We start from the raw sequence: 26,001 nt of genomic DNA on the forward strand, positions 1-26,001 counted from the left end.
GCTCCCTATATGTCTCTTATGTCCTCTGTAGCTATGTAGCTCCTGCTCCCTATATGTCTTTTATGTCTTCTGTAGCTACGTAGCTTCCTGCTCCCTATATGTGTCTTATGTCCTCTGTAGCTATGTAGCTATGTAGCTTCCTGCTCCCTATATGTCTTTTATGTCCTCTGTAGCTATGTAGCTTCCTGCTCCCTGTATGTCTCTTATGTCCTTTGTAGCTATGTAGCTACGTAGCTTCCAGCTCCCTATATGTGTCTTATGTCCTCTGTAGCTATGTAGCTATGTAGCTTCCTGCTCCTGTACGTCTCTTATGTCCTCTGTAGCTATGTAGCCTCCTGCTCCCTGTATGTCTCTTATGTCCTCTGTAGCTATGTAGCTATGTAGCTTCCTGCTCCCTGTACGTCTCTTATGTCCCCTGTAGCTATGCAGCTATGTAGCTTCCTGCTCCCTGTATGTCTCTTATGTCCTCTGTAGCTATGTAGCCTCCTGCTCCCTGTACGTCTCTTATGTCCTCTGTAGCTATGTAGCTTCCTGCTCCCTGTACATCTCTTGGATGCTCCTCTTCACTGCTACGGTCACTTTCTGTCCACCACTCTGTCCACCACTCTGTCCACCACTCTGTCCATCACTCTGTCCACCACTCTGTCCACCACTCTGTCCATCACTCTGTCCATCACTTCTGTCCATCACTCTGTCCACCACTCTGTCCATCACTCTGTCCATCACTTCTGTCCATCACTCTGTCCACCACTCTGTCCACCACTCTGTCCATCACTCTGTCCACCACTCTGTCCACCACTCTGTCCATCACTCTGTCCATCACTCTGTCCACCACTCTGTCCACCACTCTGTCCACCACTCTGTCCACCACTCTGTCCACCACTCTGTCCATCACTCTGTCCACCACTCTGTCCACCACTCTGTCCACCACTCTGTCCACCACTCTGTCCACCACTCTGTCCATCACTCTGTCCATGGTATGCTCTCCCTCTACCTTTCTCTCTTTTATTTTTTCATTCCCTACTCTCGTTCCCTACTCTCGTTCCCTACTCTAGTCTCTCTAATTCTCTCTTATCTTTGATTGATACCGTACTTTAAGTTGGTAATTAGGGTGTTTCCCACGCTGTGTCTCAAGAGGTCATGACTCATTTCTACTGTTGACTTGGTTGTTCGGTCTGGAACATTCCATGAAGTAGGCCTGTCCACCAACACTGTACAACCGAATCCACTAGTCTCATATTCAAAACTCTGTATGATTACTTTAGAATGATAAACACTTTTATTGTCCACCCATAGTGGAAATGTGTATTGTGTTTCACCAGTTAAAAACAGCCATTAAACACCAACATGAGCACATCATTCTGGAGACCATTAAATAAACTGTACAAAGTACAACGGTGACATTTCAGCATTCATTACTGTTCTATCACATGAGATGATTGTGCAATATCTATGCCCCTCCCCATCTGATGCCATCTGCTAGGAATTATATTCCATTCCCTTCTATTCCATTCTATTCCATTCCATTCCATTCCATTCCCTTCTATTCCATTCTGTTCCATTCCATTCCATTCCCTTCTATTCCATTCTGTTCCATTCCATTCCATTCCATTCCCTTCTATTCCATTCTATTCCATTCCATTCCATTCCATTCTGTTCCATTCTATTCCATTCTGTTCCATTTCATTCCCTTCTATTCCATTCCCTTCTATTCCATTCTATTCCATTCCATTCTATTCCATTCCCTTCTATTCCATTCTATTCCATTCCATTCCATTCTATTCCATTCCCTTCTATTCCATTCTGTTCCATTTCATTCCCTTCTATTCCATTCCATTCCATTCCCTTCTATTCCATTCTATTCCATTCTATTCTATTCCTCTGTAGCTACGTAGCTTTCTACTCCCTATATGTGTCTTATGTCCCCTGTAGCTATGCAGCTATGTAGCTTCCTGCTCCCTATATGTGTCCTATGTCCTCTGTAGCTACGTAGCTTTCTGCTCCCTATATGTCTCTTATGTCCTCTGTAGCTATGTAGCGTCCTGCTCCCTATATGTCTTTTATGTCTTCTGTAGCTACGTAGCTTCCTGCTCCCTATATGTGTCTTATGTCCTCTGTAGCTATGTAGCTATGTAGCTTCCTGCTCCCTATATGTCTTTTATGTCCTCTGTAGCTATGTAGCTTCCTGCTCCCTGTATGTCTCTTATGTCCTTTGTAGCTATGTAGCTACGTAGCTTCCAGCTCCCTATATGTGTCTTATGTCCTCTGTAGCTATGTAGCTATGTAGCTTCCTGCTCCCTGTACGTCTCTTATGTCCTCTGTAGCTATGTAGCCTCCTGCTCCCTGTATGTCTCTTATGTCCTCTGTAGCTATGTAGCTATGTAGCTTCCTGCTCCCTGTACGTCTCTTATGTCCCCTGTAGCTATGCAGCTATGTAGCTTCCTGCTCCCTGTATGTCTCTTATGTCCTCTGTAGCTATGTAGCCTCCTGCTCCCTGTACGTCTCTTATGTCCTCTGTAGCTATGTAGCTTCCTGCTCCCTGTACATCTCTTGGATGCTCCTCTTCACTGCTACGGTCACTTTCTGTCCACCACTCTGTCCACCACTCTGTCCACCACTCTGTCCATCACTCTGTCCACCACTCTGTCCACCACTCTGTCCATCACTCTGTCCATCACTCTGTCCATCACTCTGTCCACCACTCTGTCCATCACTCTGTCCATCACTCTGTCCATCACTCTGTCCACCACTCTGTCCACCACTCTGTCCATCACTCTGTCCACCACTCTGTCCACCACTCTGTCCATCACTCTGTCCATCACTCTGTCCACCACTCTGTCCACCACTCTGTCCACCACTCTGTCCACCACTCTGTCCACCACTCTGTCCATCACTCTGTCCACCACTCTGTCCACCACTCTGTCCACCACTCTGTCCACCACTCTGTCCACCACTCTGTCCATCACTCTGTCCATGGTATGCTCTCCCTCTACCTTTCTCTCTTTTATTTTTTCATTCCCTACTCTCGTTCCCTACTCTCGTTCCCTACTCTAGTCTCTCTAATTCTCTCTTATCTTTGATTGATACCGTACTTTAAGTTGGTAATTAGGGTGTTTCCCACGCTGTGTCTCAAGAGGTCATGACTCATTTCTACTGTTGACTTGGTTGTTCGGTCTGGAACATTCCATGAAGTAGGCCTGTCCACCAACACTGTACAACCGAATCCACTAGTCTCATATTCAAAACTCTGTATGATTACTTTAGAATGATAAACACTTTTATTGTCCACCCATAGTGGAAATGTGTATTGTGTTTCACCAGTTAAAAACAGCCATTAAACACCAACATGAGCACATCATTCTGGAGACCATTAAATAAACTGTACAAAGTACAACGGTGACATTTCAGCATTCATTACTGTTCTATCACATGTGATGATTGTGCAATATCTATGCCCCTCCCCATCTGATGCCATCTGCTAGGAATTATATTCCATTCCCTTCTATTCCATTCTATTCCATTCCATTCCATTCCATTCCCTTCTATTCCATTCTGTTCCATTTCATTCCCTTCTATTCCATTCCCTTCTATTCCATTCTGTTCCATTTCATTCCCTTCTATTCCATTCCCTTATATTCCATTCTATTCCATTCCATTCCATTCCATTCCCTTCTATTCCATTCCATTCCATTCCATTCCCTTCTATTCCATTCTATTCCATTTCATTCCATTCTATTCTATTCCATTCCATTCCCTTCCATTCTATTCCATTCCATTCCCTTTTATTCCATTCCCTTCTATTCCATTCTATTCCATTCCATTCCCTTCTATTCCATTCTATTCCATTCCATTCCATTCCCTTCTATTCCATTCTGTTCCATTTCATTCCCTTCTATTCCATTCCCTTCTATTCCATTCTGTTCCATTCCATTCCCTTCTATTCCATTCTATTCCATTCTGTTCCATTTCATTCCCTTCTATTCCATTCTGTTCCATTTCATTCCCTTCTATTCCATTCTATTCCATTTCATTCCCTTCTATTCCATTTCCTTCTATTCCATTCTGTTCCATTTCATTCCCTTCTATTCCATTCCCTTATATTCCATTCTATTCCATTCCATTCCATTCCATTCCCTTCTATTCCATTCCATTCCATTCCATTCCCTTCTATTCCATTCTATTCCATTTCATTCCATTCTATTCTATTCCATTCCATTCCCTTCCATTCTATTCCATTCCATTCCCTTTTATTCCATTCCCTTCTATTCCATTCTATTCCATTCCATTCCCTTCTATTCCATTCTATTCCATTCCATTCCATTCCATTCCCTTCTATTCCATTCTGTTCCATTTCATTCCCTTCTATTCCATTCCCTTCTATTCCATTCTGTTCCATTCCATTCCCTTCTATTCCATTCTATTCCATTCCATTCCCTTCTATTCTATTCCATCCCCTTCTATTCCATTCCATTCCATTCCATTCCCTTCTATTCCATTCTATTCCATTCCATTCTATTCCATTATATTCTATTCCATTCCCTTCTATTTTATTATATTCCATTCTATTACATTCTCTTCCATTCTATTCCATTTCATTCCCTTCTATTCCATTTCATTCCATTCTATTCTATTCCATTCCCTTCCATTCTATTCCATTCCCTTCTATTCCATTCTATTCTATTGCATTCCATTCCCTTCTATTCCATTCCATTCTATTCCAGTCTATTCTATTCCATCCCATTCCCTTCTATTCCATTCCATTATATTCTATTCTATTCCATTTCATTCCATTTACTTCTATTCCATTCCATTCCATTCTATTCTATTCCATTCCCTTCTATTCCCTTCCATTCCATTATATTCTATTCTATTCCATTTAATTCCATTTCCTTCTATTCCATTCCATTCCATTCTATTCCCTTCTGTTCCATGCCATTCCCTTCTACTCCATTCTATTCCATTCCTTTCTATTCTATTCTACTCCATTCCATTCCCTTCCATTCTATTCCATTCTATTGTATTCCATTCCATCTCTCTTCTATTATATTCTACTCCATTCCCTTCTATTCCATTCCCTTCCCTTCTACTCCATTCTATTCCATTCCTTTCTATTCTATTCTACTCCATTCCATTCTATTTCATTCCATTCCCTTCCCTTCTACTCCATTCCTTTCTATTCTATTCTACTCCATTCCATTCTATTTCATTCCATTCCCTTCCCTTCTATTCCATTACTTTCGATTCCATTCCATTCCATTCCATCTCCCTTCTCCTCTCACTGTACTAATTGTTTTCATACCCCTCTGGTCCAGGTCTGCAGAGGGATCATCTAGGATGGCCTCTGCTCCTCGATCCACCATCTCGACAAGTCAAGGTCAGAGGCACACAGACATATGAATCCCTCTTTGGAATGCTAGATGGGCAGTATATAGTGTTAGAAAGGAGTAGCTATCTCTGAGGCTTATTTACCAGTATTTAGCGGTAGAAAGGAGTAGCTATCTCTGAGGCTTATTTACCAGTATTTAGCGGTAGAAAGGAGTAGCTATCTCTGAGGCTTATTTACCAGTATTTAGCGGTAGAAAGGAGTAGCTATCTCTGAGTCTTATTTACCAGTATTTAGCAGTAGAAAGGACTAGCTATCTCTGAGTCTTATTTACCTGTATTTAGCGGTAGAAAGGAGTAGCTATCTCTGAGGTTTATTTACCAGTATTTAGCGGTAGAAAGGAGTAGCTATCTCTGAGTCTTATTTACCAGTATTTAGCGGTAGAAAGGAGTAGCTATCTCTGAGGTTTATTTACCAGTATTGAGCGGTAGAAAGGAGTAGCTATCTCTGAAGCTTATTTACCAGTATTGAGCGGTAGAAAGGAGTAGCTATCTCTGAGGCTTATTTACCAGTATTTAGCGGTAGAAAGGAGTAGCTATCTCTGAGGCTTATTTACCAGTATTTAGCGGTAGAAAGGAGTAGCTATCTCTGAGTCTTATTTACCAGTATTTAGCAGTAGAAAGGACTAGCTATCTCTGAGTCTTATTTACCAGTATTTAGCGGTAGAAAGGAGTAGCTATCTCTGAGGCTTATTTACCAGTATTTAGCGGTAGAAAGGAGTAGCTATCTCTGAGACTTATTTACCAGTATTTAGCGGTAGAAAGGAGTAGCTATCTCTGAGGCTTATTTACCAGTATTTAGCGGTAGAAAGGAGTAGCTATCTCTGAGGCTTATTTACCAGTATTTAGCGGTAGAAAGGAGTAGCTATCTCTGAGGCTTATTTACCAGTATTTAGCGGTAGAAAGGAGTAGCTATCTCTGAGGCTTATTTACCAGTATTTAGCGGTAGAAAGGAGTAGCTATCTCTGAGGCTTATTTACCAGTATTTAGCGGTAGAAAGGAGTAGCTATCTCTGAGGCTTATTTACAATTGTTAGTCATTGGACTGACTAAAGATGAGCACCATGTATTTGTAACAGACTTTAAGATCTAAACGCGGTGTATGGAGTATTGTTTTAGGATTCTCATAAAGACAATACAAACCAAACTGATCTTACTGGACATCATCATGACTCAATGTCTATATGTTATGAACCTATCTATTCTGTGTAGATACAGTCCCACCCTCTCCTTCACTGGCCAATCCTGCAGCGTGCTGTCCACCAAAAACTGCCACAAACAACCAATCAGCAACGACTCTGTCGCCAAGCAACAACCAGTCTACACTGGGTAAGAAAACATTGACCGATCTGTCTTACATTCATAACCTATGCATAATCAGTGAGTAAGAATTTCATAAATGCTTAAGTGACATTACTGTGACACAGCAAATATATCAACTTGTGTTTGTTGCTATAAGCATTAATGGTACCTGTCTCCATTACCTGTCTCCATTAGTGGTACCTGGCTCCATTACCTGTCTCCATTAGTGGTACCTGTCTCCATTACCTGTCTCCATTACCTGTCTCCATTAGTGGTACCTGTCTCCATTAGTGGTACCTGTCTCCATTAGTGGGACCTGTCTCCATTAGTGGTACCTGTCTCCATTAGTGGTACCTGTCTCCATTAGTGGTACCTGTCTCCATTACCTGTCTCCATTACCTGTCTCCATTAGTGGTACCTGTCTCCATTAGTGGTACCTGTCTCCATTAGTGGTACCTGTCTCCATTAGTAGTACCTGTCTCCATTACCTGTCTTCATTAGTGGTACCTGTCTCCATTAGTGGTACCTGTCTCCATTACCTGTCTCCATTACCTGTCTCCATTAGTGGTACATGTCTCCATTAGTGGTACCTGTCTCCATTACCTGTCTCCATTAGTGGTACCTGTCTCCATTAGTGGTACCTGTCTCCATTAGTGGTACCTGTCTCCATTACCTGTCTCCATTAGTGGTACCTGTCTCCATTACCTGTCTCCATTACCTGTCTCCATTAGTGGTACCTGTCTCTATTAGTGGTACCTGTCTCCATTACCTGTCTCCATTAGTGGTACCTGTCTCCATTAATGGTACCTGTCTCCATTACCTGTCTCCATTAGTGGTACCTGTCTCCATTAGTGGTACCTGTCTCCATTAGTGGTACCTGTCTCCATTACCTGTCTCCATTAGTGGTACCTGTCTCCATTACCTGTCTCCATTACCTGTCTCCATTAGTGGTACCTGTCTCTATTAGTGGTACCTGTCTCCATTACCTGTCTCCATTAGTGGTACCTGTCTCCATTAATGGTACCTGTCTCCATTACCTGTCTCCATTAGTGGTACCTGTCTCCATTAGTGGTACCTGTCTCCATTAGTGGTACCTGTCTCCATTACCTGTCTTCATTAATGGTACCTGTCTCCACCTGTCTCCATTACCTGTCTCCATTAGTGGTACCTGTCTCCATTACCTGTCTCCATTACCTGTCTCCATTACCTGTCTCCATTAGTGGTACCTGTCTCCATTAGTGGTACCTGTCTCCATTAGTGGTACCTGTCTCCATTAGTGGTACCTGTCTCCATTACCTGTCTCCATTAGTGGTACCTGTCTCCATTAGTGGTACCTGTCTCCATTAGTGGTACCTGTCTCCATTAGTGGTACCTGTCTCCATTACCTGTCTTCATTAGTGGTACCTGTCTTCATTAGTGGTACCTGTCTCCATTAGTGGTACCTGTCTCCATTAGTGGTACCTGTCTCCATTACCTGTCTTCATTAGTGGTACCTGTCTCCATTACCTGTCTCCATTACCTGTCTTCATTAGTGGTACCTGTCTCCATTAGTGGTACCTGTCTCCATTAGTGGTACCTGTCTCCATCCTCTCTCTTGTAGAAGTGAGTAGTCCGGTCCCTACACTGCGCAGCATCAACAAGAAGGCCAAGTCCAGGCCTATGGACAAGGACGGACGCTACCGAAACCGTCTCAGCCACACCTCCACCTACCTGACCAAGGTTAAGAAACCTTCCCTTGCAGAGGACCTGGGGGGTGTAGGGGGAGTGGTGGGGGTCAACACCCGACTGCCTGGACCGGGTGGCCCTGAAGACCAGCAGACACTACCCCTACCTCAGAGACAACGCAGGGACAGCACACACATCAGCACGGAGGAGGCAACAGGACGAAGACCATCCCTTTCCCTTATAGATCTGCACATCCTGGAGACAGACCAACACATCTCATCGCACAACTGTCCCCGTCCTGACAGCTGCAGGTGGGTTTTCCTCTGTGGTTCTCTACACAGCTGTGGGTCTTCCTCTGTGGTTCTCTACACAGCTGTGGGTCTGCCTGTGTGGTTCTCTACACAGCTGTGGGTCTTCCTCTGTGGTTCTCTACACAGCTGTGGGTCTGCCTGTGTGGTTCTCTACACAGCTGTGAGTCTTTCTCTGTGGTTCTCTACACAGCTGTGAGTCTGCCTGTGTGGTTCTCTACACAGCTGTGAGTCTGCCTGTGTGGTTCTCTTAAGACTGTATTGGTAAAGTGTAGTGTACGTAGTTCAACTGTAATTACACTTTGTGGAACACATTACACTTTGTGGAATACATGACACTTTGTGGAATACATGAGACTTTGTGGAACACATAACACTTTGTGGAACACATGACACTTTGTGGAATATATGACACTTTCTGGAACACATTACACTTTCTGGAATACATTACACTTTGTGGAATACATTACACTTTGTGGAATACATGACACTTTGTGGAATACATGACACTTTGTGGAATACATGACACTTTGTGGAATACATGACACTTTGTGGAACACATTACACTTTCTGGAATACATTACACTTTGTGGAACACATTACACTTTGTGGAATACATTACACTTTGTGGAACACATTAAACTTTGTGGAATACATGACACTTTGTGGAATACATGACACTTTGTGGAACACATTACACTTTCTGGAATACATTACACTTTGTGGAACACATTACACTTTGTGGAATACATTACACTTTGTGGAACACATTACACTTTGTGGAATACATTACACTGTGGAATACATGACACTTTGTGGAATACATGACACTTTGTGGAACACATTACACTTTCTGGAATACATTACACTTTGTGGAACACATTACACTTTGTGGAACACATTAAACTTTGTGGAATACATTACACTTTGTGGAATACATTACACTTTGTGGAATACATGACACTTTGTGGAATACATTACACTTTGTGGAATACATGACACTTTGTGGAATACATGACACTTTGTGGAACACATTACACTTTGTGGAATACGTGACACTTTGTGGAACACGTGACACTTTGTGGAATACATTACACTTTGTGGAATACATTACACTTTGTGGAATACATTACACTTTGTGGAATACATTACACTTTGTGGACACATTACACTTTGTGGAATACATTACACTTTATGGAACACCTTACACTTTGTGGAATACATGACACTTTGTGGAATACATGACACTTTGTGGAACACATGACAATTTGTGGAATACATTACACTTTGTGGAACCTATTACACTTTGTGGAATACATAACACTTTGTGGAATACATTACACTTTGTGGAATACATTACACTTTGTGGAATACATTACACTTTGTGGAATACATAACACTTTGTGGAACCTATTACACTTTGTGGAATACATTACACTTTGTGGAATACATAACACTTTGTGGAACACATGAAACTTTGTGGAATACATTACACTTTGTGGAACACATGAAACTTTGTGGAACACATGACACTTTGTGGAACACATGACACTTGTGGAATACATGACATCACGTAGATATTGTGTGACTGCGTTGTGGAATACATGACATCACGTAGATATTGTGTGACTGCGTTGTGGAATACATGACATCACGTAGATACTGTGTGACTGCGTTGTGGAATACATTACACCACGTAGATATTGTGTGTCTGCGTTGTGGAATACATTACACCACGTAGATATTGTGTGTCTGCGTTGTGGAATACATTACACCACGTAGATACTGTGTGACTGCTGTATAATGTTTTTTTGTTTTGTCAACAGCTATTCCGTATCACTCCAAGGAAACAGCAACTCCTCCTTGTCACAAATCACTCTACACATGAGGTGAGTACACACGGCCTGCTCCACATTCACCTGAACCAACACGGCCTGCTCCACACATTCACCTGAACCAACACGGCCTGCTCCACATTCACCTGAACCAACACGGCCTGCTCCACACATTCACCTGAACCAACACGGCCTGCTCCACACTCACCTGAACCAACACGGCCTGCTCCACACTCACCTGAACCAACACGGCCTGCTCCACACATTCACCTGAACCAACACAGCCTGCTCCACACTCACCTGAACCAACACAGCCTGCTCCACACTCACCTGAACCAACACGGCCTGCTCCACATTCACCTGAACCAACACGGCCTGCTCCACATTCACCTGAACCAACACAGCCTGCTCCTCACATTCACCTGAACCAACACAGCCTGCTCCACACACTCACCTGAACCAACACGGCCTGCTCCACACATTCACCTGAACCAACCCAGCCTGCTCCACACTCACCTGAACCAACACGGCCTGCTCCACACATTCACCTGAACCAACACGGCCTGCTCCACACTCACCTGAACCAACACGGCCTGCTCCACACTCACCTGAACCAACACGGCCTGCTCCACACTCACCTGAACCAACACGGCCTGCTCCACACTCACCTGAACCAACACAGCCTGCTCCACACTCACCTGAACCAACACGGCCTGCTCCACACTCACCTGAACCAACACAGCCTGCTCCACACTCACCTGAACCAACACAGCCTGCTCCACACTCACCTGAACCAACACAGCCTGCTCCACACTCACCTGAACCAACACAGCCTGCTCCACACTCACCTGAACCAACACAGCCTGCTCCACACTCACCTGAACCAACACAGCCTGCTCCACACTCACCTGAACCAACACAGCCTGCTCCACACTCACCTGAACCAACACAGCCTGCTCCACACTCACCTGAACCAACACAGCCTGCTCCACACTCACCTGAACCAACACAGCCTGCTCCACACTCACCTGAACCAACACGGCCTGCTCCACACTCACCTGAACCAACACGGCCTGCTCCACACTCACCTGAACCAACACGGCCTGCTCCACATTCACCTGAACCAACACAGCCTGCTCCACACTCACCTGAACCAACACAGCCTGCTCCACACTCACCTGAACCAACACAGCCTGCTCCACACTCACCTGAACCAACACGGCCTGCTCCACACTCACCTGAACCAACACAAGCAAATGTCCACTGCACGGTCACTAAATGATCCCAACACGTAGACTAAATCAGCTCTGGTCATGAACAAGAATAATGACCTGACAGCTACAGTATATCTACTGTTATCTACTGTTCACCTGACAGCTACGGTATATCTACTGTTATCTACTGTTCACCTGACAGCTACGGTATATCTACTGTTATCTACTGTTCACCTGACAGCTACGGTATATCTACTGTTATCTACTGTTCACCTGACAGCTACGGTATATCTACTGTTATCTACTGTTCACCTGACAGCTACGGTATATCTACTGTTATCTACTGTTCACCTGACAGCTACGGTATATCTACTGTTATCTACTGTTCACCTGACAGCTACGGTATATCTACTGTTATCTACTGTTCACCTGACAGCTACGGTATATCTACTGTTATCTACTGTTCACCTGACAGCTACGGTATATCTACTGTTATCTACTGTTCACCTGACAGCTACGGTATATCTACTGTTATCTACTGTTCACCTGACAGCTACAGTATATCTACTGTTATCTACTGTTCACCTGACAGCTACGGTATATCTACTGTTATCTACTGTTCACCTGACAGCTACAGTATATCTACTGTTATCTACTGTTCACCTGACAGCTACAGTATATCTACTGTTATCTACTGTTCACCTGACAGCTACGGTATATCTACTGTTATCTACTGTTATCTACTGTTCACCTGACAGCTACAGTATATCTACTGTTATCTACTGTTCACCTGACAGCTACGGTATATCTACTGTTATCTACTGTTATCTACTGTTCACCTGACAGCTACAGTATATCTACTGTTATCTACTGTTCACCTGACAGCTACGGTATATCTACTGTTATCTACTGTTATCTACTGTTCACCTGACAGCTACAGTATATCTACTGTTATCTACTGTTCACCTGAAAGCTACAGTATATCTACTGTTATCTACTGTTCACATGACAGCTACAGTATATCTACAGTTATCTACTGTTATCTACTGTTCACCTGACAGCTACAGTATATCTACTGTTATCTACTGTTCACCTGAAAGCTACAGTATATCTACTGTTATCTACTGTTCACATGACAGCTACAGTATATCTACTGTTATCTACTGTTCACCTGAAAGCTACAGTATATCTACTGTTATACCGTAGCTGTCAGGTGAACAGTAGATATCTACTGTTATCTACTGTTATCTACTGTTCACCTGACAGCTACAGTATATCTACTGTTATCTACTGTTCACCTGAAAGCTACAGTATATCTACTGTTATCTACTGTTCACATGATAGCTACAGTATATCTACTGTTATCTACTGTTCACCTGACAGCTACAGTATATCTACTGTTATCTACTGTTCACCTGACAGCTACGGTATATCTACTGTTATCTACTGTTCACCTGACAGCTACAGTATATCTACTGTTATCTACTGTTCACCTGACAGCTACGGTTTATCTACTGTTATCTACTGTTATCTACTGTTCACCTGACAGCTACAGTATATCTACTGTTATCTACTGTTCACCTGACAGCTACGGTATATCTACTGTTATCTACTGTTCACCTGACAGCTACAGTATATCTACTGTTATCTACTGTTCACATGACAGCTACAGTATATCTACTGTTATCTACTGTTCACCTGACAGCTACGGTATATCTACTGTTATCTACTGTTCACCTGACAGCTACAGTATATCTACTGTTATCTACTGTTATCTACTGTTATCTACTGTTCCCCTGACAGCTACGGTATATCTACTGTTATCTACTGTTCACCTGACAGCTACGGTATATCTACTGTTATCTACTGTTCACCTGACAGCTACAGTATATCTACTGTTATCTACTGTTCACCTGACAGCTACGGTATATCTACTGTTATCTACTGTTCACCTGACAGCTACGGTATATCTACTGTTATCTACTGTTCACCTGACAGCTACAGTATATCTACTGTTATCTACTGTTCACCTGACAGCTACAGTATATCTACTGTTATCTACTGTTCACCTGACAGCTACGGTATATCTACTGTTATCTACTGTTATCTACTGTTCACCTGACAGCTACAGTATATCTACTGTTATCTACTGTTATCTACTGTTATCTACTGTTCCCCTGACAGCTACGGTATATCTACTGTTATCTACTGTTCACCTGACAGCTACAGTATATCTACTGTTATCTACTGTTCACCTGACAGCTACAGTATATCTACTGTTATCTACTGTTCACCTGACAGCTACGGTATATCTACTGTTATCTACTGTTCACCTGACAGCTACGGTATATCTACTGTTATCTACTGTTATCTACTGTTATCTACTGTTCACCTGACAGCTACAGTATATCTACTGTTATCTACTGTTCACCTGACAGCTACGGTATATCTACTGTTATCTACTGTTCCCCTGACAGCTACGGTATATCTACTGTTATCTACTGTTCACACACATACTGCCAGTCATACTGTCAGTCACACCAACTCGTGGATATTGACAGCTATAACAATAACACTACAAACGACATTATATTCCTCTCTCCCGTCCTCAGTTCCAGTGCCAGTGTGTGGGTCACACAGTGTGGAGTCACTAGAGGCCGTCTGTGTCCTGAACACAGAGAGACAGAGCTCAACGCTGGAGAAAGAACAGTTACTGAGGTACCATCTACACACTACCATGATAAAACATTAGAGATGTTACTGAACACTGTTGGGGTTCAATACCACTTCAACTGACTTTACAAGACCTCCCAAATTAACTGTGGAATTGACCCCAAAAAACCCCTGTGACTGACTTCCCAGCTTATGGAGCTATTGACTGACCTCTTGACCTCTTTCTCCTCAGGGGACAGATCACCTGTGGTCAGTATCTGTACTGTCATTCCAGGACGTCACCTATCACTTCAGAGTGGCCAAGTCTGTGAGTATTGTATTTTAAATACGTTTTAAACCATTTTTAAAATCCATATAAAAGTTGCTTCCTCTAAACTTGACCTCTGTCCTCTTCTCCTTCTGGCAGAGTGAAGTGAGGTGTGGCGTATCCACGACATCGCCATTCTCTGACTACTACTTCCTCATTCAAAGCAGCTGCTCGTGAGAGGAGAGGAAACTAAGCATGCAAACTAGTATTCTGCTTTGAACGTCTACCCTGACTGACCCAGGATATCTTAACTGCTACACCTCCTATCCCATCCCTCTCTCTCTCTCTCTCTCTCTCTCTCTCTCTCTCTCTCTCTCTGTCTCTGTCTCTGTCTCTCTCTCTCTATCTCTCTCTCTCTCTCTCTCTCTCTCTCTCTCTCTGGCTCCTTCCTTCCAATAGGGGATCGAAAAACTATTTGTTCTGCTCTCAAACTTATGAGAGAGGCATGAATGTGGGACTGTATCCACCACAGCTCCGATAACTTACATGATGTGATACTCAAGTCTATCATGACAATATAGACTTACAGAGCATTCGGAGAGTATTCAGACCCCTTGACTTTTTCCATATTTTATCACATTTTACATAAGTATTCAGGCTCTTCACTCAGTACTTTGTTGAAGCACCTTTGGCAGCGATTACAGCCTCGTGTCTTCTTGGGTATGACCCTACAAGCTTGGCACACCTGTATTTGGGGAGTTTCTCCCATTCTTCTCTGCACAGCTATTTTCAGGTCTCTCCAGAGATGTTCGATTGGGTTCAAGTCCAGGCTCTGGCTGGGCCGCTCAAGGATATTTCCGAAACTTGTCCGGAAGCCGCTCCTGCGTTGTCTTGGCTGTGTGGTTAGGGTCGTTGTCCTGTTGGAAGGTGAATCTTCGTCCCAGTCTGAGGTCCTGAGCGCTCTGGAGCATGTTTTCATCAAGGATCTCTCTGTACTTTCCTCCGCTCATCTTTGCCTCGATCCTGACTAGTCTCCCAGTCCCTGCAGCTGAAAAACATCCTCACAGCATGTTGCTACCACCACCATGCTTCACCGTAGGGATGGTGCCAGGTTTCCTCCAGACGTGATGCTTGGCATTCAGGCCAAAGAGTTCAATCTTGGTTTCATCAGACCAGAGAAGGATGATCAATCTCAAATTGATCTCAATGATCAATGGAAACAGGATGCACCAGAACTTTCAAGTCTCACAGCAAAGCGTCTGAATACTTATGTAAATAAAGTATTTCTGTTTTTTGTTTTTTTATACTTTTGCAAAAAAATCTAAAAACCCGTCTTTTGCTTCGTCATTATGGGGTATTGTGTGTAGATTGATGACGGGAGGGAAATAAACAATTTAATACATTTTAGAATAAGGTTTTAACGTAACAAAATGTGGAAAAAGTCAAAGGGTCTGAATACTTTCTGAATACGCTGTATATTATGTCTTAATAACTATGTTTTTTTTTGGCCAATTTATAGCATCCTTACACATTTTACTGAACTGGATTTCTTAACAACACTCTAACCCTTCCTAATGACTGAAAACAAAACCCTGTCTTGAACTAATGGTTTAATGTTTAATGGAAAGTTCCATTTGGTTCTAGAACACTGTGGCTTGGTCCCAAATGGAACCCCATTCACTCTGTTGTGTACTAAATAGGGTACCATTGGGGACGAAGGCTGTGCCTCAGCAAATAACAGGGGGAGTCATATTCACAGCTGGTCTCAGTGACGTATCATCAGTAACGTTATATTACGTACCGGGCTGCTTTATTCTGGGTCAGATTGATTTAAATGGCACCCTACTACTTTAGACCAGGGCCCTATGGAACCCTATTCCCTATATAGTGCACTACTTTAGACCAGAGCCCTATAGAACCCTATTCCCTATATATAGTGCACTACTTTAGACCAGAGCCCTATAGAACCCTATTCCCTATATATAGTGCACTACTTTAGACCAGAGCCCTATAGAACCCTATTCCCTATATAGTGCACTACTTTAGACCAGAGCCCTATGGAACCCTTTTCCCTATATAGTGCACTACTTTAGACCAGAGCCCTATAGAACCCTATTCCCTATATATAGTGCACTACTTTAGACCAGAGCCCTATTCCCTATATAGTGCACTACTTTAGACCAGAGCCCTATGGCACCCTATTCCCTATATAGTGCACTACTTTAGACCAGGGCCCTATAGAACCCTATTCCCTATATAGTGCACTACTTGCGCTGGGTAAGTAGTGTATAAATGTGTCTTAACAGATAAGCTACTGGTCGGTGGGATGTGATTTCAGCTACAGCGCTTGTTGTTGGTGATGATGGATCTATACAGGAAGCTAGCTCATCCATGAAGGTCAATGTTATATAAAGAAACAGGAGAAACACAGTTTAATTTGAAATGCATTGAAATCACAGGAGTAAATACATTTTATATCTACAAGGAAGGACTCACCATGATATTAACTCAGATAACTGGGAACATTGCACAATGCTGAGGATAAACACTATACACTGTATAAGAACCATATCTTCCTAAACACACAGTATGGCTCTGCAGTGTATGATCTGGAACACTGTATATACACTGTATGATCTGGAACACTGTATACACACTGTATGATCTGGAACACTGTATGATCTGGAACACTGTATATACACTGTATGATCTGGAACACTGTATATACACTGTATGATCTGGAACACTGTACTGGAACCATAGAGTTAGAATGATTCTAATTATATGACTGGATGGAACACTGTTTATACACTATGATCTGGAACACTGTATACACACTGTATGATCTGGAACACTGTATGATCTGGAACACTGTATACACACTGTATGATCTGGAACACTGTATACACACTGTATGATCTGGAACACTGTATGATCTGGAACACTGTATGATCTGGAACACTGTATGACCTGGAATACTGTATATTCACTGTATGATCTGGAACACTGTATATTCACTGTATGATCTGGAACACTGTATGATCTCAGCAGCTGATAACTGCATCCATTGTTCAGGTCCAACACAGACTACATGTTTGAAGAACAATGAAAATACTTTTTACGCTGTAACTTGCCCACTGGAAACGTGAAACACTGTAACTCACTCACAGGACCACTAGCAAATACTACATTTGTGTTTAAGACAAAGTACATACTTAGCTACATGTATGATAACTTTATATGCTTGAATTGTAGAAGATTGGCGATTTCTTTCTGCTCTCGATGATGATGTTGAACCCACACAAATATCAACATCTGAATGATGTTTTTTAAACCGCTGGTGCCTTATCTTTCTCTACAAAACACGCTGGTGCCTTATCTTTCTCTACAAAACACGCTGGTGCCTTATCTTTCTCTACAAGAAGGTCGGCTTATCTCAAGACAGAAGCAGCTCATGGACTTGATTGAATGCTGATTGATTGAATGCTGTTCATGTTTGAGCCACGGAGTGTTTAAATCCTATTTATTTAAACTAACAAAGGTGGCCATTTTGTGCCACGGCCCTTGTGTAACTGAAGGAGAAAAATGTTCGGCCAGAAGCCACGCTAGCAGCCTACTGAAAGAGTCACGGATTTATACACTGGAGTATTGTATTATTCTAGCCTTTCCATTCATTGCTCTGAATCTGTGTAACGCTTTTTGTCTTCCCCTTCCTGACGGGAAACAACACCCTTTCCCTTAAGCCATGTTTCTAACTGTCTCCTCTGGAAAACACACCTCTTCACATGTACTCTGTTATTAACCTGTACTTTTCATAGTGATATCTTCTCCTTACTCACTGACCACTGTCCTGGCGGATATACGATTGATTATGTTCCTCATATGTCATGCAATACAGTATTTAGTATATACATGTATTAGTACGTGATGAAGGACACTTTGGATATTATCTGGTATCTGAATGTCTCAAGTTAACAAAATACATATTCCCATCTCACATTCCAGAATGTACCATCTCTCCAATACAGAGACCTGGGCCCCTATTCAGAAACCACCTTAGAGTTGGAGTGCTGATCTAGGATCAACTTCCCGTTGTCCATGTCCAAAAGAACAATCCTTCATCACAAATACAGGCCCCTGGTGGGTTGAAACAGATGTCTTGACACAACGTCCCTCTGGCCAGGTGTGTTAAATCTTACCTGACCTGTCATGTCATAAGAAATCTAAATTCAAAAACAAATAATCAAATGAATATACTTCATTGAAGATGACACAATATAAAGATATAGTATTATACTGTATTACCAATATGATTTTGCCATACATGAGTACAGTGTACTGTTTTAGCTTATTTATAATGCACCAGCCATCCTTTATAGTGACACCAGCATAGTACGTGTAGTTTAGCGCTGTATATATGAACTGCTTAATGCTCTGATGCTGGTTGCAGCTGGTTGCAACTGGTTCCAACTGGTTCCAACTGGTTTCAACTGGTTCCAACTGGTTCCAACTGGTTCCAACTGGTTTCAACTGGTTCCAACTGGTTCCAACTGGTTTCAACTGGTTCCAATTGGTTCCAACTGGTTTCAACTGGTTCCAATTGGTTCCAACTGGTTTCAACTGGTTCCAACTGGTTTCACCTGGTTTCAACTGGTTCCAACTGGTTCCACCTGGTTCCAACTGGTTCAAACTGGTATAGAAACTCATTACATGTTACTGTGTAGCTTCATTTTGTAACAATCTATGTTCCTTTTTTATGTTATTTCTGTAACTCTTTATTACTGTATCATGTATGTTGTATCATTAATATGTAAACGTTGTTTTATGAAATTCTATGCCAATCAAAATCACTATTCTCCTTTTACCTGTTTCACTGAGAAAGAAAACACATGGGTGTGCGCACACGCACACACACACACACACGCACGCACGCACACACACACACACAGGACTTTCTGATTAAAACTTTACAATGAAACGATCAAATCACTCATTTTGAAATACATTTATCTTCTTCCTCTAATTGTTATGGCTTAAAGCCCTTCAGAACACTAAAATACTTGATGAACATTGAATCACTTTGTAAAGCATATTGACCCTCTCCCTCATTCACCTCCATACTATTCCTGTTCTAAAAGTTCTCCCTATAAATCTGTGTGCTTTTTAGTCGAACCTCTTAGTTTGTTTTTAATACATGATCTTGGCATTTATTTTTTAAGTCTTTGTTGTTTTCGTGTTTTTTGTTTTGAAGAGCATGTTGTCATAATATGAATGCATGCAGTAAATTAAATATTGATTGAAAACAAAATGTGGTTTGGTTGGTAGAGAGAGAGAGAGAGAGAGAGAGAGCTCTAAACAGCATATCACAGCCAGGAACATAGTTATTTTTATCGATTCATCGATTCATTTTAAGATTAGCACAATAATTTCATGTAAAATAATCAGTTAAATTATTTTGTGCTAATTTTTAAATGAATCTAATGTAAAAGTCTCTGTTTCGGAATAAAACATGGAATAAATAGACTAAGGGTTTTCTCCAGGCCGCCCGGTGGCGGACCGGTATTTTTACTCTGCTTGGAAACTGACGTGGCTCTTTTCTAGTATTGACATTCTGCAGTAGGAACAAGAAACTCAACAAAAATGGTAAGTGATTTGTAGCTAATGCACCATTTTCTAACAATAACTTGATCATGAAATGCGACTTATAGAGTTGTCTAAAATCTAACATTATATATATATATATATATATGTATTCACATGGTTGTTGTCGCTAGGCACTTCCGGGTTGTAATGGCTAGCTTGCTAGCCAACATTAGCTAACTAGCCCAATATTGGACTAAAGGAGCCTAAATACACGTTACTCCTTATTCCAAGGATTTTAGTTACATGTTCTGTTTTATTAAAATACAAACTGTCTCTGGAAACCAAAACAGCCAAAGACTCAAATTAAATGGAAATCTCAATTGCGGTTCGGTTCTAGAAACACAAATCCCTGTTCAGGTCACAAACTTTAAATATCAATCAAATGTATTTATAAAGCCCTTCTTACATCAGCTGATGTCTCAAAGTGCTGTACAGAAACCCAGCCTAAAACCCCAAACAGCAAGCAATGCAGGTCTACACTGCGTGCACAATTATTAGGCAAATTGTATTCCTCTGGATTAATTTGATTGTTGAACAAACACAATGCTCTCAGTCAATCCAAAATGTTATTGAACCTCAAACCTGAATGTTTAACAAAGGAAAAGTGAGTTTTGTCTTTCTCAGGGAAATATAAGTGTGCACAATTATTAGGCAACTATTAGTGTGCAGAATTATTAGACAACTAAATTACAAAAATAATTTCTCTCAACTCACTTGTTTATTCTCAATTTTTAGAGTAAGTGTAACCGATAAGTAACACAAAATGACAATTATATAACATTTTTGGCCTTTCAAAAATATTCAGTGACCAATGTAGCCACCCTTATTTTCAATAACTGCCATGAGCCTTCCATCCATGGAGTCTGTCAGTTTCTTGATCTGTTCACGATCAATTTTCACTGACGCAGCAACCACAGCCTCCCAAATGCTGTTCAAAAAGGTGTATTGTCTTCCATCACTGTAAATCTCACGTTTGAGAAGGGCCCACAAGTTCTCAATAGGATTTAAGTCAGATGAGGAAAGGGGGCCTGGTCATTATTCAGGCATCTATGAGGCCCTTGCTGGCTAGCCAAGCAGTGGAGTACTTGGATACATTTACATTTACATTTACATCATTTAGCAGACGCTCTTATCCAGAGCGACTTACAGTAGTGAATGCATACATTTCATACATTTTTTTTTTTTTTTTTTTTTTTTTTCTCTGTGCTGGCCCCCCGTGGGAATCGAACCCACAACCCTGGTGTTGCAAACACCATGCTCTACCAACTGAGCAACTGAGCATCCATGGATGTGATGGAGCATTATCCTGCATACAGATCATGGCCTTCTAGAATGCTGAGGACTTCTTCCTGTACCACTGTTTGACGAAAGAATCTTCCAGAAACTGGCAGTAGATTTGGGAGTTGAGTTTCAGTCCATCGTCAAACCTGAAAAGGTCCAACTACCTCATCCTCAATGATAGCAGCCCATACCAGTACCCCTCCTTCACCTTGCTGGCACCTGACTCAAAGTGGTGCGATGTGTCCATTACTGATCCAGCCACGGGCCCATCCATTTGGTCCATCAAGAGTCACTTTCATTTCATCTGTCCACAAAACCTTTGGGCAAAGCAATACCTGAAGACAGATTTTTCAATCTTGACGCTTCAACTTGTGAATTTTATTCAGTGGTGGTCTTGTTTCAGTCTTCTTGACCTTGGCCATGTCTCTGAGCACTTGACACCTTGTACTTCTGAACACTCCAGGTAGGTTGCAGTTCTGGAATACGGTGGCGCTGGAGGATAATGGGTTCCTGGTAGTTTGACGTTTAATTCTTCTCAAGTCTTTTGCAGTTAATTTACGCCTTTTCTTCCCCATGCGTTTTTTGCGCCCCAGTTGACTATTCGCAACAAAACGTTTGAATGTCCGGTGGTCACACCTCAATAGTTCAGCTATTTAAAGAGTGTCGCAACCATCTGAAAGGCATTTTACATTTTTGGCTTTTCAGTGTCAGTTAAATTTCTTTTTTGGCCCATTTTACCTGAGGTAATGAGGCTGCCTAATAATTATGCACACCTTGATATAAGGTGTTATTCACTTTCGCCACACCCTTCCTCATTACACAAATACATATCACCTGAAAAATGATTAAATCCAATAAGCATTCAAGTTTATATGGTTTGGAGTTCGAAAATGTGAATAGAAACAATAAGATCAGAATACTCACTTGCATAATAATTGTGCACGCAGTGTAGAAGCACGGTGGCTAGGAAAAACTCCCTAGAAAGGCCAGAACCTAGGAAGAAACCTAGAGAGGAACCAGGCTATGAGGGGTGGCCAGTCCTCTTCTGGCTGTGCCGGGTGGATATTATAACAGAACATGGCCAAGATGTTCATAGATGACCAGCAGGGTCAAATAATAATAATCACAGTAGTTGTCGAGGGTGCAACAAGTCAGCACCTCAAGAGTAAATGTCAATTGGCTTTTCATAGCCGATCATTCAGAGTATCTCTACCGCTCCTGCTGTCTCTAGAGAGTTGAAAACAGCAGGTCTGGGACAGGTAGCACGTCCGGTGAACAGGTCAGGGTTCCACAGCCGCAGGCAGAACAGTTGAAACTGGAGCAGCAGCAGGGCCAGGTGGACTGGGGACAGCAAGGAGTCATCAGGCCAGGTAGTCCTGAGGCATGGTCCTAGGGCTCAGGTCCTCCGCGAGAATTAGAGAGAGCATACTTAAATTCACACAGAACACCGGATAAGACATAATAGACACTTACTGTTTTGTTTTAACACAGTTGCAGCTGACAGTATTTTTTTTAGTGACAACAGGTTTGTGGTGTCTGTTTTCCATTTACACACAGGTGTTCAGAGAAGCAGGTAACTCATTAGCGCAGGTAGTCAGTCCTCTGTCTTGCGTCTGTTTTCCCTAAACAAGCGCTGTAACATGGAGATACGGCCGTGTGGGAACCCTAAACCCTATAACAAGGTGTGAATCAATTTAACCTTTGTTTTTGGGAAAACAATTTCTCTCCGATATGAAATATCCTTATGCTTCCAATCCCGTACGGCCAGCGCTGCGTGTTAATGTTTAGACCGAGCATCCGGTCTGAATAGGCATTTCTTTTCGATGGCTTGGTTAAAAATATTTGTAGACATGTTTTTGTAAGTACATACCGGCCGTAACGGGAGTAAAAGAAGATGGTTGCTCAGCGAAACTTCATATTTGGTGATAAATTAACGTATTTTGACAACGCTTACAGAGCTGACTTGTCTAGTTACATAAAAATGGGAGTTTGAGTTTTCTGGGCGAGAGGTTTCTAACACACAGATACTAGTTCAGCTAACCTTATTCATTAACGCTATGTCTGTAGCTAGTGAACTACGTTTTATAGCTATTCATCAGTTAACCGAGTAACATGTAGCTATGTTATGATGGGAATACAGTAGCTGGCTATGCTAATATAGCTTAGCTTACTAGCTAGTAAGCTAACACCCAATACAGCCTCCCACAGACAATGCCAAGTTAAGACCAGAGAACTTCAACTGTTATGATCAAGTCAGTCAATAAGCTGGTTGATGTATACATAACTCATATTTACCAAGTTACTAAGTTGAAACTCCATGTTTATTTATAGCTGGCAACATACCTGTCCATTTTTTTTAGAAATGTGAGATATTGTCCCTAACCAGAAGCACACTGAGTGAATCTCTACATTATCTCCGTTCTTCTTCTCTCAGGAGCTGGAGGCTATGACCAGATACACCAGTCCGGTGAACCCAGCAGTCTTCCCCCACCTCACGGTGGTCCTACTGGCTATCGGCATGTTCTTCACTGCCTGGTTCTTCGTGTATCCTTCCATGGTCATCTGTCTTCATAGTGACTGTTTTTTATTTTTATACCATGAATCAGTGGTCTTCAGGAATGGGAATGGGGACACTGAATGTGTAGACTTTTGTTGCAGCCCAGTATTAACACGCCAATGTCAATTAATATGCCCTGTGTCTCTCTACGACTTAGGAATGAAGAACAGTGATTGATAACTGGGCTGAGATTTGGATAACTGGGCTGAGATTTGGATAACTGGGCTGAGATTTGGATAACTGGGCTGAGATTTGGATAACTGGGCTGAGATTTGGATAACTGGGCTGAGATTTGGCTAACGGGCTGAGATTTGGCTAACAGGTTGATAGAATCAGTTGCCGAGTCTGAATATTCACAGAGACGATATACACTACTGTAGGTGAATGTGTGGACAATAAGTGAGACGATAAGACTGGATGTAACGGTCTGTTGTGTACCACTATGATTAGCACCATAACTCTCTCTCTCAGCTATGAGGTGACGTCCACTAAATACACGAGAGACATGTACAAAGAGCTGCTCATCTCCCTGGTGGCGTCGCTCTTCATGGGCTTCGGAGTGCTGTTTCTGTTACTGTGGGTCGGCATCTATGTCTGACAGGTAAGGAAACAATCAGAGAGACTTGTGCTACGTTCATGATGAGTCTGGAACCTCGTGAGTTTAAATGTATTTTCGTAGAGCTTTCCTATTGGTTGATTCGGATACTTTCCAAATGGGGGAAACTCGGGTATTAACTCTTTACGTTGAGTTTCCAGGTCGGACATTTCTCAATTTCCGAGTTCTGACAGTCATTCACCATCGTGTTTCATGTCTATGATCCCTGTGTGTTTCCTGTTACAGATTGTTATATTGCCAAATGATAACAGAAGAACATTCCAGTGGAACAGAAGGATGTAATGAAGTGGACTCCACCACAGACACAGGAAGATGGACTGCACTGACAAGAGGGTGGGGATTGGGGTTGCCTTTCACTAAATACGCTTATGTCATTTAGCAGACGCTCTTATCCAGAGCGACTTACAAATAAAGAGACATTTGTACAAAACTGCATAGTTTCTACTGGTAATGAAAGGAGGCAGCCTGTGTGTTTTTTTTTTAAAGGTCCTTGTTACAAATCTGTGTTGATTCCAGGTAGATATCAAAATGTGAATACTGAAAGAGATGGAAACCCGCACACTATCTAAAGAGGAATAAATCCCAAACTGAGGCTCAAATGCAGGAAAACAAAACCATTTGGTATCAAGTCATAAGTAGCTTTTTATTAATACACTTTTACTCAACTTTTTGGGCACTATGTAGTCCAAATAAAACGTATTTTGCTTCTGTATTTAAGCCTCCATTTTGGATTCATACCTAGTCTTTACTGGTGAAATTGTGACAGAATTGGAGTGAGCCGTCCTATTGATGCATTGGAAGTGACTTCATTAGTCAGAGGACTGTAGTAGACAAATCACCACAAGGTGGTGCTACAGACATCTCCCAGAGGGCACCACAGTCAATCTGAATTGTATTGCCTTGATTCCTTGCGCCCTGCCCTCTCTTCCTGCTCAAAACCCTATTGGATGAGGTCAAACCTTTGACCTTGTCATGAAATTAGTTTTAAGGATGTGAGGAATCAAGACAATGCAATTTCAGGTTGACCTATAGGCTGCAATGCATAGATGGGGACAGTGATTGAAATATACTTTTTTTTTTAACTTTCGTTAGTAGTAGTAGTAGTGACAACTACCAAGACACATCTCATTCACAAAGGTGACATGACTCTTCAGGAAAGAATCTGGTGTTTCAAGATCCTCGTGCCAACGGCCCCTGGCATTGACATGGGAGTAGGAAGTCCAAGAACATATAGAAATCTGTAGAATTAAAACTAGTATAAGTCACTATGTGATCTGGC

General features: G+C 42.0%; 2 protein-coding genes and 1 long non-coding RNA gene across 3 annotated transcripts in view; all 3 read left to right on the forward strand.

The window, feature by feature from the left end:
* Positions 1 to 16,114, forward strand: part of myrf (myelin regulatory factor) — a 119,032-nt gene extending 102,918 nt beyond the window's left edge. Inside the window, 7 exon segments of the mRNA XM_045688585.1 lie at positions 5,313 to 5,374; positions 6,594 to 6,710; positions 8,284 to 8,659; positions 10,483 to 10,545; positions 14,318 to 14,423; positions 14,611 to 14,685; positions 14,785 to 16,114. Of these exon segments, the coding sequence (XP_045544541.1) occupies positions 5,313 to 5,374; positions 6,594 to 6,710; positions 8,284 to 8,659; positions 10,483 to 10,545; positions 14,318 to 14,423; positions 14,611 to 14,685; positions 14,785 to 14,862 (877 nt within the window). The 3' untranslated portion in view covers positions 14,863 to 16,114.
* A 621-nt stretch (positions 16,115 to 16,735) lies between these two features.
* On the forward strand, positions 16,736 to 19,933 carry LOC123724526 (uncharacterized). The gene is made up of 2 exons (XR_006757111.1): positions 16,736 to 17,022; positions 18,654 to 19,933. It is a non-coding gene; the product is annotated as an uncharacterized lncRNA (long non-coding RNA).
* A 54-nt stretch (positions 19,934 to 19,987) lies between these two features.
* On the forward strand, positions 19,988 to 25,155 carry tmem258 (transmembrane protein 258). The gene is made up of 4 exons (XM_014126097.2): positions 19,988 to 20,268; positions 23,984 to 24,093; positions 24,578 to 24,707; positions 24,948 to 25,155. The coding sequence occupies exons 1-3, from the start codon at positions 20,266 to 20,268 to the stop codon at positions 24,702 to 24,704; spliced, it is 240 nt and encodes a 79-aa protein (XP_013981572.1). The 5' UTR covers positions 19,988 to 20,265; the 3' UTR covers positions 24,705 to 24,707; positions 24,948 to 25,155.
* Positions 25,156 to 26,001: the final 846 nt, after the last annotated feature.

Source organism: Salmo salar, chromosome ssa10, assembly GCF_905237065.1.
Source record: "Salmo salar chromosome ssa10, Ssal_v3.1, whole genome shotgun sequence".
NCBI classification, from domain to species: Eukaryota; Metazoa; Chordata; class Actinopteri; order Salmoniformes; family Salmonidae; genus Salmo; species Salmo salar.